This window comes from Tyto alba, unplaced genomic scaffold (genome assembly GCF_018691265.1).
Source record: "Tyto alba isolate M040663 unplaced genomic scaffold, T.alba_DEE_v4.0 Super-Scaffold_2, whole genome shotgun sequence".
In the NCBI taxonomy this organism is placed as follows: Eukaryota; Metazoa; Chordata; class Aves; order Strigiformes; family Tytonidae; genus Tyto; species Tyto alba.
In genome coordinates, this window is record NW_024881282.1 from 69,952,473 (window position 1) to 69,968,486 (window position 16,014).

The window sequence follows — 16,014 nt, forward strand, 5'->3', positions numbered from 1 at the left end:
TAGACCGCTTGCTTAGGGATGGACCGCCCCGCGCGCTGCCGCCATCGTGAGGATGGGCAGACGGGAGCTCCGTAGGGGCTTCGGATCCGTCCGCCATTTGTCCTCGGCGGCGGCCCCCAGAGCCCTGTGGCTGCCGGGGGCATGCTCTGCCCTCACCTAACATGGCTGGCCGGAGGCGAGGTCACGTGGCCGCGGGGCGGCCTCCCCCCGCCTCCCGCCCCCTCCCGCTGCGGGGCGGACACGTGGATAAGCGTGCGGTGAGTGCGGGGCCGGGCCGGGCCGGCGGGTGGGTGGTAGCGGTCGTCTGCGCGCGCGCGTGAGGGGGAGCGGAGCGGAGCGGAGGCAACGGGGCCCGCTCGCCCGCCGCAGCCCGGCCAGGGGCCGGCCCCGTCAGCCCCGTCTCCCGCGGAGGCGCTGCTAGGTGGGCCCCTCCGCCTCCCGCGGGGCGCCCGTCCTGTCAGCGGGCGGGCCCGGCTCCGCCGCGGCGGCGGTGCCGGTGGCTGCGGTAAGCGGCGGGGCGACGTCGCGGTCTCGCCTCCAAACGTCCCGGGCGCGACCCGAGGGGCAGCGGGTTAAAAAGACCGACCGTAAGGCGCCGTTCCTTGGGGGCTGAGCTCGGTGGGTCCCGCCTGGCCCGGCCGCCAGCTGCGGCGAGGCGCGGGGGCGACCCGCGGGTGCGTGGCTGCGTGTCCCCCGCGGGGCCGGCCGCTAGGGGGGGTCGGCCCCACGCGGCGAGGGTGTCTGGGGCGCCGTGGGGTAGCGGGCGGGCGCAGGGGCTGGGGGTTGGTTGGTTGGTTGGTGGTTGGTTGGTTGGTTTGGTTTGTTTTTCGTTTGTTTGTTTTTTCGTTTTTTTTTTTTTTTTTTTTTTTTGTTTGTTTGTTTGTTTGTTTGTTTTGTTTGTTTTTTGTTTGTTTGTTTTGTTTGTTTTGTTTGTTTGCCTTTTTTTTTTCAGTCGAGAGCGTTCTGTGCATTTCTTCCCTTGCCTGAAGAATCACGTAGCTTCGTCATACGTGGTGCTGTCCCAGGCTTCGTTTTCTACCTCAACTTTTCCTTCTTTGTATTACTTTTTTTTTTTTTTTCAGCCAGTCCCAAAGCTCATGGGGAAACGTACATAAAAATATCAACTGCTGTGTTCCTTCTTAGAAAGGAATAAAAACAATCCCAGCAAGTACAAGCTTTAAATCTGACCTCATTCAGAAGCTAGCTTTAGAGCAAAGTTGGAAGAGCTATTAAATCATAGGGAAAAACCCATGAAAATGGAAGATAATACAGCGTAGGTTTTACCAGAGCTAGATCAAGCCAAAGAGGGAGGACTTTATGGTGGGATGCTCTTGGTGGTTCTGCTGAGATACCCGCATACAGAGTGTGTGAGGGAGTGAAGGGCAGCCCCTCTAGACAGTTTCAACATGCAGTTTGGCTGCCAAACTCTAACGTATTTCTACTGAAGAGTGTCTGAAAAACATAAGTGAGCTATATATAGTACATTTTTCATGGGGAGAGTAAAAAGTTCATTATTGGAACTAGTGACACTTCCACAGGAAAAAGTATAGAAAAATAATAAGCCCTTTTTTATGCAAGTACTTCAACCTTTTTTTAATGTAAGAAAACAATTTATTTTCACCCAGTTTAATCCCAGGAAGGGATGAATTCTTTATGTTGAAAATCTCTGTTCCTCTGTGATTGAGTCTTGATCTGGGAGGAGTAAGTGTGGCCACGTTGTACAGTCCTGGGAAGATTCTTCAAAATTTATTAGAACATTAATGATGGATAAAACAATTTGTATTTGCTTATGATACTCCTCTAACATTTGTTATTAAAATATTTTTAATAAGTGAAAATACGTTTCTGTGTTTTTGGCATTTAAAAATAAAAGCTGTAGTTGCAAGTATTTTGCCTTTATATAGCAAATGCATTTTAAATATCAAATTCAGTGTCTACCTGTCTTGATAATTTCCAGTTGAATTTTGAGGTTTGTCAGCATCAGTTTTCAACAGAAAGTTATCCTGAGTCCTGACAACACCACTAAATTTATGAGGCTTTATCTCGGAAACCTAGGTGTTGTTTTCACGCTTTGTTTTTTTTATCTTCTAACGTGTTTCCCTTCAGGGAATCTCGGTATGTATTATGCATATAATTATCTTCAAAATGTATGAGTAGGCTGGCAAGCTTACTTGCTAAAGGCATACAAAAAGGATTGGAAGCAACAAGATAAAACAAAGCTTTGTTATAAACTGTGTATGAGATATGTAGCTTCCCTGTCATTCTGATGATTTAGGAAGTTGGGGACTGATTATTCATGCGCTGATCAACTAAAGATGTCAGGAGCAGGCTATATTGGTGAGTGATCAGAGTATAAGGAATGCAGTATTTGTAAGTGAAGGTAACATCTTTTCATTACACAACTGATAAGGAGGTAAAAATAAGAGATTCTTGGCATTTGGGTTGTTTTACAAGGATTCACTGGGTCCTAAAATATCTGAAATGTTAAGAATCCGCAAATTGGGAGTGAGGAGTACCTACGTTGCTGGTGTGTTTACATGCTGCTTCACATGGCGCACGAGCTACTCCAGTGCCCGTATTGCTATATGCAGCGGTGAATTGATCCTTCAGTGTCTGTTTGTCTCTTGAGCAAGTTTGGCCAGAAATGTGAGATTCCTCTGTATTTATTGGAAGAATTCAGCAAGCAAGCTTTCTAGAGACAAAAAATTGTTCAAGATAAATTGCCCAGTGCAGAGGCTTAATTCCTGCCAAATGCTTCTTGAAGTGCTGCTGGTGACACTCCCATACCTTTTTTACCACTGCTGTGGAAAAAGGACTGTCGTAGCATAGCCCATTTTTATCCATCCTTGTAAAGAAGTAATACTAGGCACAGATTAAAAAGACTTACTTCCCACTTCCTGGGATGTTGTGTTTATTTAAGCTCTTGCCATTGCTAAACAAGCCAAAAATCGTAAGGACCTACCACAGAACTCTTTGTCTTTGAGCTCAGGGTTAGAGCTTCAGTTACAGTCTGCAGCAGCAGCAATCAGATGTGATGCAATCAGTGAGATAAATTGCATGTATTTGCATATTATTTTATATATAGGAAGTACACAAATTTCAGGATTTATTGGTGTCAGCTGTGAAAATAAGGGAAAATCAACTCACTCTTTTATTTGTCTTTATTAATGAGCAGGACAAACATCAATTCAGGAAAAGCTAACTCTAGGAGGCAGTTGCTAAGTGATCCTGGCAAATCTGCCAACTATCTTACATCTCTTTGATGGACATATTTAGACCAAAACATGGGAGAAAACATCTCTAACCAAATCCCCAGTTGTACCTAACAGGTGCTGTTTTTAAAGTTTTGTTTCTGTGAGAATAGACAACAATAGCAATAACCGAAATCTCTTGTCTTTTATTAAATTGTAAACTTAGAAAAAATGGAAAGCTTAAACTTAAAGAACATGAAGTAGATTACCATGTTTTTGCTGGAAATGGTCACGGAAAAGAACGTTTTAAGTGGTTTGTAATCTGAAACTAGAAAAGATGAGCTGTTTACCCATGACAATGCCTCTGCTTTATTTGCTCTGCCATCACCTGGACACATGACTTTATCATCATGATAAAATACATCATAAATACTACCAGAAGAATAGCTCAGCACAGTGTTGTTAAATTAAGCGCTAGGGAGAGATGGCCTTCATTTGTGGGTAGGATAGCGAAGGATGAGGTTCAGACCATCTCATGCCATAATGACACGTGGTGTGGGTGCCAAGGGGGATTCGTCCTTTGCTGGCTGAGCCCGGACCTAGCGGCTGACAAAAGATCAAAGTTCTCTGTTCCGAGCAATTTCTCATCCTCGTGGTTCTTCTCCCACTAGTTTCAGAGTAGTAGACAGACGAGAGAGTATGTTCGAAAGATCATGTGTAAGTCCAGTGTGAGATTAAAGGGAGAGCAAATTACAAAGCTGTCTCTCCCACAAAGTGCAAACGTAATTGAGGTGGCAAGTCTCAGCAGTGGTGGCAGTATGGGATGCAAAGGGAAATATTTTCTTAAGTAGGGTCTACATTTGAGTTTTTTTAGGTGAAAACTGAACGCTTTACATTTATAGAAGGTGGTATAAATCCTGAAATGCTGCTTGAATATGTTTTGGGCTATCTACTCAATTCATATAAAGTATTAAAAAAAAAAAAGGGATTGATTAACTTATTAGTCTTTGTTTAAACTTTTACAATACTGTAGTATGTTTTCCTTGTGTTATTAGTCTTTCTTTTTCTGTCTGTACGCTTCATACCATGTTATTAATGTTTTTTTTTATTATTGTCTTTTTACTAGTAATAGAATATATGTGAATTTTGAACCCAATATGGCTCAGAAGAGGAGCTCGAGTGGGCGATCATTCCCATTGCTGCTGCTGATTATTGTTGTGGCCTTTGTTCATTTAACTGTCTGTCCTTTTACGAAAGTGGAGGAAAGCTTTAACCTACAAGCCATCCATGATGTGGTGTACCACCAACTGGACTTGGATAAGGTAAATTGGAAAGAAGGTGTTCTTTCTTGTACATGGTTGAAGATTGCAGTTCCCTGCTTTATGAGTATGATAAATGCAGTGTGAATACGATTTATCTCAGTTTTCCTTTGTTCCTGATTTGCCTATCTTACTTAGATTTTCCTTTTTGCAGTACGACCATCATGAATTTCCTGGAGTTGTCCCAAGAACCTTCCTTGGACCAATTTTTATTGCTGCACTTTCCAGCCCAGCTATATATGTACTTTCTGTGCTAAGAATGTCCAAGTTTTACTCCCAGCTGATAGGTATGAGAACTTTAAATAGGCAGAATAGAGATGTTTTTACTGCTGGACTAATGGGTGACATTGTTACAACATTCAGTGTTTGGATCAATGGTTAAAATGAGATATTCTTTTCCTTAATGAGGGATTTTGCAAACTGTAGGTACTTAGAGCCATCATGGCAATTCCACCCCCTCTTTGGTGTAACTAACAGCACAGAGAAAATCTGTGGTAATGAATGTCAATGTAGAAAAAACAAGTGCCTTCAAAGAATATATTCTCATGTGTGCTTCCATGTACGCTTCAGGAAATACTGTTTAACTTGGGCATAGAAGCATTGATGTTTGTGCAAAAGTATCAGACAAGTTAAAGGTACAGTAAAACAGATAAACTAATGGGGAAGTTTTGGTTTTGTTTTGTTTTTTCTTTGAATTGGGTTATATTGTGATATCTTCAGTATTACCTTTGTAACTTCTTCCCATTACGTTACATAACATGGTTGTTCATCAGTGATCCATCTGATATTACTCTTACTTCCCATTTTTATTCTTCTAATAGTCCGAGGAAGCTTGGGTCTCAGTGTGATTTACACATTATGGAAGTTGCAGAAAGAAGTTAGAAAGCAGTTTGGAGCAACTACATCAACAATTTTCTGTCTCATCACTGTTACTCAGTTTCATTTGATGTTTTACTGTACACGAACTCTCCCTAACGTGTTTGCACTTCCTTTTGGTAAGTATTTGTATAAGAATAATTTTAAAATACAAAAATTCTTCTCAAATATATCAAAGCACAGAAAATGTGTGATCAGACCAAACTAATATTAGTGCTTGATTAAACCATGTGATAACAAAACTAGAAAACTTAAGCAGTTTTGATTTCTTTCTATTGTGTTCTTTTACTGTATGCACTTACAATGACTGTTGAATCAAGTTTTATTGAATCTGAGTGTATGTGGATTTTGGATTTTGTCAGACGGCCTTGGTTAACTTGAGGTTTGAGTGCACATCTGATGCATAAAACAGAGCTATTGGAAAGGCAGAAGGTACGACTGCAGTTAAAAAGTCTGAGAACTTGGTCTACACAGGAAACGGCTTTATCACGAGACTGTGCAACAAACTCCCACCGCAACCTCTCAGCCTTCCTCTTCTGGAGTTACTTACAAATGTAGCAGTTTGTACTCTTAAGGGGGGAAAAAAGCAGAGTCAAAACCTTACTCTACACATACAATTTTTCCCCAGAGATGATGAGAGGGAAGATTAACCATGTGACAGATATTAGCTGAGTCACTTAATGCTTCAGTGCAAGTTATTCTACTAATGAAATCATGAGGTTGGTGTAAGAACCTGTGTAGATCAGAATTGAAAAACAAAAAGCAGTTGAATTGTCAGATAAATACAGTGTAGTAATACTTCTCAGGTAATTTCTGCAGATATTAAAAAATACAAGTTGTTTCATGGTTTTGCACTATTAATATTTTACACATTTTCCTTAGGATCATGACCACTTTACTATGTGGTCAGTATTATCATGTGATTTAAACTGTGAAAAAGTAGAGGCAACTTCATCTGTAGAGATATGGTGTGACTCCCAGCTAACCATGCAAATGGATTTATAGCTCCTTCTCCCTGAGCGGTAGTCTGCAGTCTCTTTTTTATATTTGAAATAGGGTGGTGTTATCATGAATACAGGATATACTCAGCCAAGAGAATAATCTAACTCTTCAGCTGATACTGAGCAATAATAATTATGAATCTTAGTTTGAAAGACCTTTTAGTACTCCCTTAAGGTTTGGATTTGTTTGTTGTTTGCCTTTTTTTTTTCCCCAAAACCTGTTAGATATGCTGTTTAGGAAGAGTTCCCAGGTGTTCTTTCTGCAGTTACACTATTATAATTACTAAAGCATCAGTAGTAGAAAGTTTGTGTTATTCCAAATTACATTTCTCTAGCAGGAAGAAATTCTAGACTAGTAGTAGTAGGAAGACCAAGAGAGGCTTGGTGGGAAGTTAGAGGAACAAGATGCCAGCATTGAGAAAATTGTTGCCCTTTAGAAATCGAGTAGTTCAGTGTGTCAGACAGTGTACTTTATTTTTGCAGTGCTCCTGGCATTGACGTTTTGGATACAGCAAAAACAAAGGCCATTCATTTGGTTCTCAGCTTTGGCAATTATAGTCTTCAGATCAGAGCTCTGCATATTCTTAGGCCTCATGCTCCTGGTGACATTATTAACTAAAAGAATCTCCATTTTCAAGGTGCTTTCCCATGCTGTTCCTGCTGGAATTTTTTGGTTGGGTAAGTGTTTACTTGGAATAAACAAATGCCAGATAGTAAATTCAACAGAAGTCTGGAGATTTGACTGACTCCTCTGGTGACCTGGCCCTCAGGGCTTTTTTTTTTTTTTTTTTTTTTTTTAATTCCATTTGCTAGTAATATGACAAGAGCGTTTATTTCATTAAAAATTTCTGTGTGAGCTCCTCCAGCTGCCAAACGAACATGAACTTTATTCCAGCCCAAACCAGGAGAGGTGTGCACAGAGCAGTAGAAATATACTGTGACCCCTGCCTTTAGATGCTTGTAGTATAATGTCCTGGTCTTAAAATGGCTCAGACATGCAAGCTGACTTTAATATAATTAGTACCTGGCTGTAGCTACATGTGCATTATCAGTTGTAGTATCTATTGCCATGACGATAAGCTGAATCCCAGGATAAAATAATATGACAGACAAGGATACTGATCAAGACAGTTGTGGGGAGAGTCACAGTTCAACTCTGTTTCTTTATTATATTAATTTTAATAGTTTAATTGATTATTCATGCTACAGTGGTTGAAAAATCCCCTTGTCTCTACCCATCCATGGAAGGCTCATGCATACGCGCATAAATACTCTAAGCTTCTCTGCCAGCCTACCTTATTAAAACATGCTGTTGTCAGATGCCTCATGATGACCTCTGCTAGTGTGCTGTACCTTCTACAGCATGAACAGTAGAAACAGTAAAAGATCGTGCCAGGTGCATTTGGTGACACCTCACAGCATAAGAGTTTGGAGGTCCAACAGGAATTAGTCACTGGTACTCCCATTCCATCTCTGGGCAAACTTCTTAAATACCAGAGCAGTTTTCGCAGATCTGAGCAGAGGAGATGAGACCAATGGATTTGCTGCTTTTCCTGTCTTTTTGCCTTTCATCCCTTATCCTACTTCTTCCCTCCCGCCTAATAAGTAGTAGCAAACTTCTAGATACTGTTTTTCTTATCAGCTTTACTGTAAAAATCCATTTAGTACCATTTGAAGTTAACCTGAGCTTCTTACATTTAATGCTCTAATATTCTTATAAAACCAACTTTAATTAGACCACTGCTTTTCACACCTGGAGTTGGAGTGGGGTGAATCTCAATCAGATTCCTAGCTAACATGCTTCTGTTAAGACTTCTATTAAGAAGTGCCTCCCTTCCCTGCATTTCCACTGCAAGACAGACAGATTCAACCTTCTCTGTGGCTTTGGGTGAGGCTTACAATGCATGTTGCAATTTATGTTGATCTCATCAGTAAATGTGCAATTTGGATGTGCTAGTTTGCTTTTCTCTAGTTTTTAATTCACGCAGATTTGTATTTCTTTAATTCTTTTAGGGCTAACAGTTGCTGTGGATTCTCTATTTTGGAGGTCACTTGTGTGGCCTGAGGGGAAAGTGCTCTGGTATAATACAATTTTAAACAAAAGTTCCAACTGGGGAGTATCCTTTGAAACATCCGGGGAAAATGATCTATTGAACACTACCAGCCAAAGTAAAGACTTGATGTAACCTATTCCTGAGACTCAGTTAGAGTGTTAAATTCTACTTTTCATCTAGTATTTCATTATTTGAAGTTTATGAGACAATGTCTGTTTCTTAAATCGTTCCATAAATTTTAAATTTCCTCCACTGACTGTTCCTTCTTGCTTCTTTGTGTTCTACCAATGTAAAGCCAAGTTTTGTCCCCTTGGTTTTTCATGTTGCTCATCATTGGCGCCATTTGTTATGCCTCTCTTTGGTGATATGAACATAGTTAGGCAGCTGCTTTTATTTCTCAGAGGGTAACGCAGGGAACCAAATGCCTGGGAGAATGGGATATACAAAAAGTATACTGTGTATTTGCATGTACTACTGTGAAGAACAGTTACTTGTTAGCGGTGAAAGCATCCTTAACTCTCCTTTTCACCTTGAAGACCTCCCCCTTCTTGTGGTATTTCTATTCAGCGCTGCCTCGTGCTTTGGGATGCAGCATTATATTTGTACCTTTGGGTGTAGCAGAAAAGAGAACTCGGATATTACTTTTGCCAGCACTGGGTTTTATTTTCTTGTATTCATTTCTCCCACACAAAGAGCTGCGTTTTATCATATATACTTTCCCTGTCTTCAACATAGTGGCTGCTAAAATGTGCTCACGAATGTAAGTTCAAAATTCTATTTGTTTTTTTTTTTTTTTCTCTGAAAATACAAAAGAAAAGCAATAACTATTATTACTATTTTATGCACTTGTATCCATCTTGGAATCTGGATCATCTTGAGATCTTAATATGCTTTAGAAAGGATGTCTGTATCATTGTACCCATTTGACTAATGAGGGGAATAGAAACAAAGCGAAGTTAAATGATTTGACAGGACCATTTGGCAAATCTGGGGCAGTGTTGAGAAGAGAGCCTTGCTTTTACTTTGTGCCGTTACAATTCAGTTTATTTTTATCCACCAGAGAAAAAGACACACTGCAGTGTACTACTATGTCATTAACATAACTTACTTTAGGAGATAGTTTAATACACAGGTAGTTCTCAGGAAACTTGTAGTTTGTATTAAATAGTTAAACTTGGGTATATTGAGTAAACATATTGAAGTTAAACTCTGAACTTCTTTGAAAGAGAATACATTCATCACTAAAGGTTTTAAACACATAAATACTTAACTTTATTGATGAGCTTGTATTGGCTTTATTACTAAGACTATTCTAATTTAAATGTCACTAGAAGCTAGTCTTTTAGAAATGGATAATAAATATATTCCATACATGGGATTGTAATAAAGTTTGCATTAATCTTTGTTATCTAGCAATGGAGTTTTTGTAAAAGTTCTGTCACAATAGCCAATGACCAGTATGAAATAAAAATAACAATTTATTGCTCATTTTTGCCTCCCTTAACAGTCTGAATAACTACCGGAAATTCTGGCTATACAAACTGGGATCTTTCTTTGTTATAATGCATCTTCTAGTTAATGCTGCTTATTCAGGAACATCTTTATATGTTTCACATTTCAATTATCCTGGAGGAGTGGCAATTCAGAAGTTGCATGAGTTGGTACCTTCAACAGCAGGTATGTAAAGCTCGTTTGAGGTATGTTCACCTAATTTCAATTACAGGCCTTTTTGCATGTATTGGCTATTAATTCTTCACACTACTTACGTGCATCTTTTCTGTCACTGTTTTGTTAATCTATGAATCAGAGTGTTCATAGAAGAATTCTGAAACTATTTTGTTTTCTTTATTTATGTAGATGTATCTGTTCATATTGATGTGGCTGCAGCACAAACAGGAGTTTCCCGGTTTCTAGAAATCAATTCAGATTGGAGGTATGTTATGAACGAAGTATTTTGATCTGAAGACAAGAGCCAGCTTTTTCCTTTTTTGTATATGCACAGGGGCAGGATTCACAGTTGCAGTTTCTGGTACAGCATATTTATTAAGCCAGGTCAAGAAAACGTGAATCCAGAGAATTTTGATGTAGACAATGTTGCTATTTCAGAAATAGAGCACTGTAATGTTTTTAAAATTGTTTTGGTTGGTTCTAGTTTGTCTGAATAGCATAGAATTGTTTAAATACATCAGTGCAAAAAATTGTTAGCTTATGAAAACATCAGTGTCCTTAATACAGCTACATTTGATATCTCACTAGATCTTGTAAAACAGAGCTGTAGATGAATACTTTTCTGGTCTCGGCAGAACAGTGTATATAATTGTGGGGGTATCTCAGAATTCTGTTTGTTTTTGAATGATGTGTGGCAACATGAGGCTTATCTGCATATTAATATCCAAAGTTTTTTGTGTGGAACATCCTTCACATAGATAGCATTGAAGTTGCTGTTGTGGACTGTTGGTCACATTCATTGGTTCCGAGAGAAAGCAGTTGAGTGCTTTGTTACCATGACCAGCAGTGATGTACAAACAGTTTTAAGAATCAGAGTATTTAAATTAGTAGCAGGAGACATTTGTGGGATGGCATTGCATTGTTTGCTTTTCAGGATGCAGACCAAAATAAGGCACCTTTCTGATTTTTAGGCCTAGCTCTTCAGCTGAAGTGTAGGTTTCTAATTTAAAATGTCTTCTTAATGAAAATATTTTGGCAGAAAGTAACACAAAGCCTCATTTCATACTTGCACAAAACAAAAGCAATACAAGCAGATTTTGGCTTAAGAAGTACTCTTAGCATGCAGTTCTTTTTTCCCAGTTAGTCTTCAGGATCAGATGAACAAACATGATTTAATTTTTAGCATGTTTAGAGATAAAAGTATTTTGGAAATAAAGAGGAAGAAGGGAAAAGTATGCTTCTGAGGAAATTATAAAAGTAATTGAGCTTGCTGTGCCTTATTTTATTTCCGTGCTCTCTTAAAATATTGTGAGGGTGCAGACAGTTTAAAGCTGAATTGCCTTCACGGTTACCAATTCAGTGTTTATTTCAAACTGTTTTTTGCATGTCCAATCTGGAGAAAGTTTTAAGCCATGAACAGTCAGAAGGAGACATTAAACTATTGGAGTACAAGTGATAGAACACGCATGATATCTGAATTGTTCCAATCTTTGTTTTTTGAATGTACCTAAGTACACGCACTACTCGGAATACAACTCTACTCTCTAAATACAATGCTTAATTTCAATTAACTTTTTGAAGTGGAGGGGTTTTGGCTTGTTTTGGGCTTGTAAGGCTGTAATGTAGTGGGATTGGAAGGTGAACGAATAATATCCCTGTCGTTGATGGATGTTTCATAGTGTTGCAGCTACAGAGCAGTTTGTCTCTCACTTTTATCTTTACTCATCATAAAAAAGCCTTAAGGGAGGGCTGATTCATCATAAAGTTTCATATTAAAAAAATCCACAACTGAGCATCATACACAGAAGTACCACTTTGTCTCACAGCACGATAGTGCAAAATTTAATGGCACCAGCTGTCCGTTTTCTCTTTAGCCAAGGAAGGGACAGCCTTTCAGATGGGTGAAAACTGATTTACCATCTTCACAGACTGTGTACATCAAGTGAAAACAGATTTATGGATGGAGTGGCTGTGAAGGCTGATGATTCATCAGGATAACTACAGTCCATAAATAAAAGTGTCTTAAAGTTAACAGCTTTCAGTGGTGTGCTCAGATTAGATCTATTTGCCTCAAGAAAAATGCAGGTGATCCATTATCTTTCTTCAAAGGGTGATTGAAAGAAGCTTGATGCAGATTCTTACACAGGACAGGTGTTACAATCTTGTCTACAATTAGTGCAGTCTCTTTGAACCAGGAATAAATATGCTGTGTAAGCTTAAAGTATTTAAAAATAATAAAATTCAGAAATGCTTGCAGCCAGATGAAAGGCCCTTTACTTGCTGATGAATAAAATGCAAAATTAGTAGTTGGTAAAGTTGTTATGAAGTATGCCATTCCTTCTGCCAGTTTGGATGTATGTACCATCCTGAGTGGTATTGTGATCTTTTTGGAAATGCCAGTTGAAATTATCATGCAATTTTTTTTTTTTTTTTTTTTTTTCAGAAGCAAGCACTTCTTCAGTATGCAAAGTCTAATTCTGCATTATGTGGTCTGTTTATTGACACCTCTGGATTCTGTCAGCCTGTTCTGGGTTGACAAAATTTTAGTTAAAAATCCACACAAATCCTCTAATTTGCTGTAGAGTACTTGCTTTAAATATCTTAAATGCTAATGACTCTGTCAGGGAGTGTTTTAAAAATACAAAGTTTAGATTGTTTCCAGTTTTTCACAGAGAATTCAGGCAGATGAGAGGCCAGGCCTGCAAAGACACGTGGCAAAAGATGCATCCTGGATTTACTCCTAGGTGCACTTAAGAGCACATAGGGTTGGGATTCCGCCACTTCACTACCTGTGTCCATGCCTGTAAGAAAAGCCACAGCCTTGAGTCAGTTGCTTGTGAAATGCATGGGAGGAATCGGGTACCTAAGAATAGGAGCTCCAAAAGCTGGTAGAAAACAGTTCACAGAAAAGGGCAACAGAAGGGGTGAAGAACTGGGCACTGCTCTGCACTGGGGTCACAGAGCATGGACACTCTTTTGTAGTTAGATGCCTAAAACTCTCTTGTCATAAACAAACTAAAGGTAAGTAACCTCTGTCGTAACTTCTGTTTTCTGGACTGTTACCCAGCATTACCGTGGAACATTTTTCAGGGATACAGAGCAAAGATTAGATTCCAGGTTTCCCACCTTTGGAAGCACACTTAACAGTCTGTGGAATGTTTTGGGGTGGTCTTACCTTATTATTCCCCTTTGAAGTTGTTGGACTGAGGACTTGATCAGGCTGCCATGTCCAATATGAGCATCCTAGCCCTTGGGCTATAAATTCCACCTGACTCTCTTCAGTAAATGAATAAATAACTATTATGAAGTAGAACCATGTCTTTTCTGAGACAATGAGGGAGATCTGTCTCAATTTCTAGAGAATGAGAGAGGTTCATACAGCTCTGTGAGATAACAAACTTCAGTTCTGGGCTGAGATCAGAAGGCAAGTGGCTGAACCTAGATCTTTCACATCCCTGCCAAATGCTTAAGTTACTTGTTTTTTCATCCTGTAAACTCCCTCTATGGCTAGATTGAATATAACTCCTTTTAAGAAATAACTGTAAGTGTACATGTTACATAGTTTTAGGACTCATTAGTTACTTTTTATATCTATTTTTTTAATATATAATTTATATATATTTAGGTACCTAAACAGGTTTACAAAAACTGACCCAAAGTGACCTGTCCAAACATGTAGTAGATTAGGGAATTGAACCCCAAAATAACAAGTGCCAAATTAATACTGTAATTGCTAGGCCGTTCTTTCTTTTCTACAGTGTTCAAGGAAGTCCTCTCCCTGCTGTTCTCTGAGGCTTCTACTTTAATGTATGACTACCAGAAGAGAAAGGTTTCTGCTAAAGTGTCTCATAACAGTTTTTTTAAAATTTAAAAAACCCCAACAAAAACAAAAAATCCCCAAACACATCCCCCCCACACACACACACTTAACCTAACTGCAGTTGTAGTAGAGTAAAACTTAAAAATTAGTCCAGTTTTCTACAGTCTTGAGTTTGGTGTCCTTTCTCCACAGAACTCATATAGAGGACTAGTGAGAAAGTCCTGATACAGCAGCATAAAGACTTGCATAAAATGACTGGCTCCCTAAACTCTTCAAATATACTGCTTCATTCTCCTGTACTAGTTAACTTAATCAAGAGATATAGCTGAGAATGTTAGTTCCTTTTGTGTTTCATCTTGGATGCTGCACACTCTTGTGATAATGGAGGTGTTTAATATGTAAAGAGAGGAGTGTAAATAAGCCTTCTCTATTCTTTACAGGTATGACAAAAGAGAAGATGTTAAACCAGGAGACCAGTTGATGTTTTCTTACACACACATACTGATGGAAACAAACCCTCTTCAAATATCACATTACAAGACAACCCACAGGCCACTGGCAAATATACCTGGCATCAGTAAAATCGGGTTGAACCTCACTGCACTACCTCCTTTTACTTTAAATTTGAAACCAAAACTAGTACTGTTGGAAAAACTTACTGTATCATCTTGACTGTGAATTTCAATTAAGTCTTTTGATGTAATTTTGTTGATGACTGAATAATCTAAGACAGCAGCAAATTGTCATTCTAGCACTGCAGTTCAGCTTCTGTGGAAAGGCACGGAAAATCTTTGTACTGATTGGTATTCAGCTCCGTCCTGTTTCTCATATAAATATTACAATGCATTCCTAGTCAGTATATACTCAAATACTGAGTTGTATTGTTAGATAAATTTGAGAGAGGCTACCTACAAGTTTAGTGGTATTAAGTAAAACCTGTCTACTTGGTTTGGGTAGCTGTTTCATAACGTAGCACAGGTATGTCCTAATTGTCCTATATAAGACACATAATGAAACAGGTTTGTGCTATGGCAATAACTTGATATGTAATCTGTGTGTGCAAAGATGTATTACTTGATGTATCTGCAGGATTGTAACTCCCTCCGTTGTCAGACTGCCTGTGTGAAATTTAACGATGTTATCAACATAGGAAAGCCATATTCATTGTAGCTTCATCACAATACCTAATTGTGCCCTGTAGGCTACCGAACTAATTAAAGTGAAAGATTCACTTAAAAATCAGTTGAACCTCCTGACAACCACTGTCTCATAACAGATTTGAGTATTAAAGGATGGTTATCTTTATTCTGACAGTTCATGAATAAGCATCAGCTTGGATTTCACAGGAAAAAAAAATTAAGTTTCCCTCTTCTGCTGTAATGATATTATCTTAATTTGCAGTGTAAAAATTTACCTATAAAAATATTCATTTGAATACACTTTAAGAAAATAGGTGATGTTGACCTTTTTTTATTAAGTTGTCCCTTTGCAAAGGAATAATCTGATGTGCCATGTGTTACGTTTTATGAACTAGAATAAAATAGCATGCTCTGTAGTCTCTTCTTTATTAGATGTTTTTGTTAAGGATTTTGTTAAGCCTAGATTGCTGAATGGAACAAGTTAAGGGGTGAACCAAGGAAAAAATGTTAGCATTTTGGTTAGGGCCAGTTTTAATATGATGAGCTCCATTAATGTAAAAAAAATCAGTATTGCTGAAATAATCATGGGCAGAAATCTATTCCTTGCTGAATGAAAACTAGAGCAAAAAATTCTTACTGAATAAAGTGTTTTGGTTTGTTGAATTTTTTGGGGTTGTTTTTTTTTTTTGTTTGTTTTTTGTTTGGTTTTTTTTTTTTTTTTTAAATTCTTAAAGTGTTCTTCATTCAGGAACTACCTTTACCCGTGTACGTTTCAGTTTTTAGGACTACGATTTCTTTTTATTCGCTAGATTGTGTATCAGAGGAACTGATCTGGTTGGGTGGAGCCTGCTCCCCCCGTGGGTGGCTGCTGCTGTTTCCAGGCTGAGCAGATCTGGCACAGGCAGCCTGCAGAACTTGTTCGTCCAGTCTCTCTCTGCTCTTGAAA

General features: G+C 38.9%; 1 protein-coding gene across 4 annotated transcripts; it reads left to right on the plus strand.

Annotated features, from left to right (window-relative positions):
* The first annotated feature begins 11 nt into the window (after nt 1-11).
* On the plus strand, nt 12-15,731 carry ALG12 (ALG12 alpha-1,6-mannosyltransferase). 4 transcript variants are annotated; one of them, XM_033011431.2, is made up of 10 exons: nt 12-257; nt 4,318-4,513; nt 4,665-4,797; nt 5,332-5,505; nt 6,871-7,065; nt 8,401-8,504; nt 8,978-9,201; nt 9,949-10,118; nt 10,299-10,374; nt 14,370-15,731. In XM_033011431.2, the coding sequence occupies exons 1-10, from the start codon at nt 142-144 to the stop codon at nt 14,599-14,601; spliced, it is 1,620 nt and encodes a 539-aa protein (XP_032867322.2). In that variant the 5' UTR covers nt 12-141; the 3' UTR covers nt 14,602-15,731. The 4 variants fall into 4 exon arrangements, with proteins under 4 accessions (XP_032867322.2, XP_042648723.1, XP_032867321.1 ...); XM_042792789.1 differs by lacking the exon at nt 12-257 and adding an exon at nt 299-618; XM_033011430.2 differs by lacking the exon at nt 12-257 and adding an exon at nt 299-505.
* The last annotated feature ends 283 nt before the right edge of the window (nt 15,732-16,014 follow it).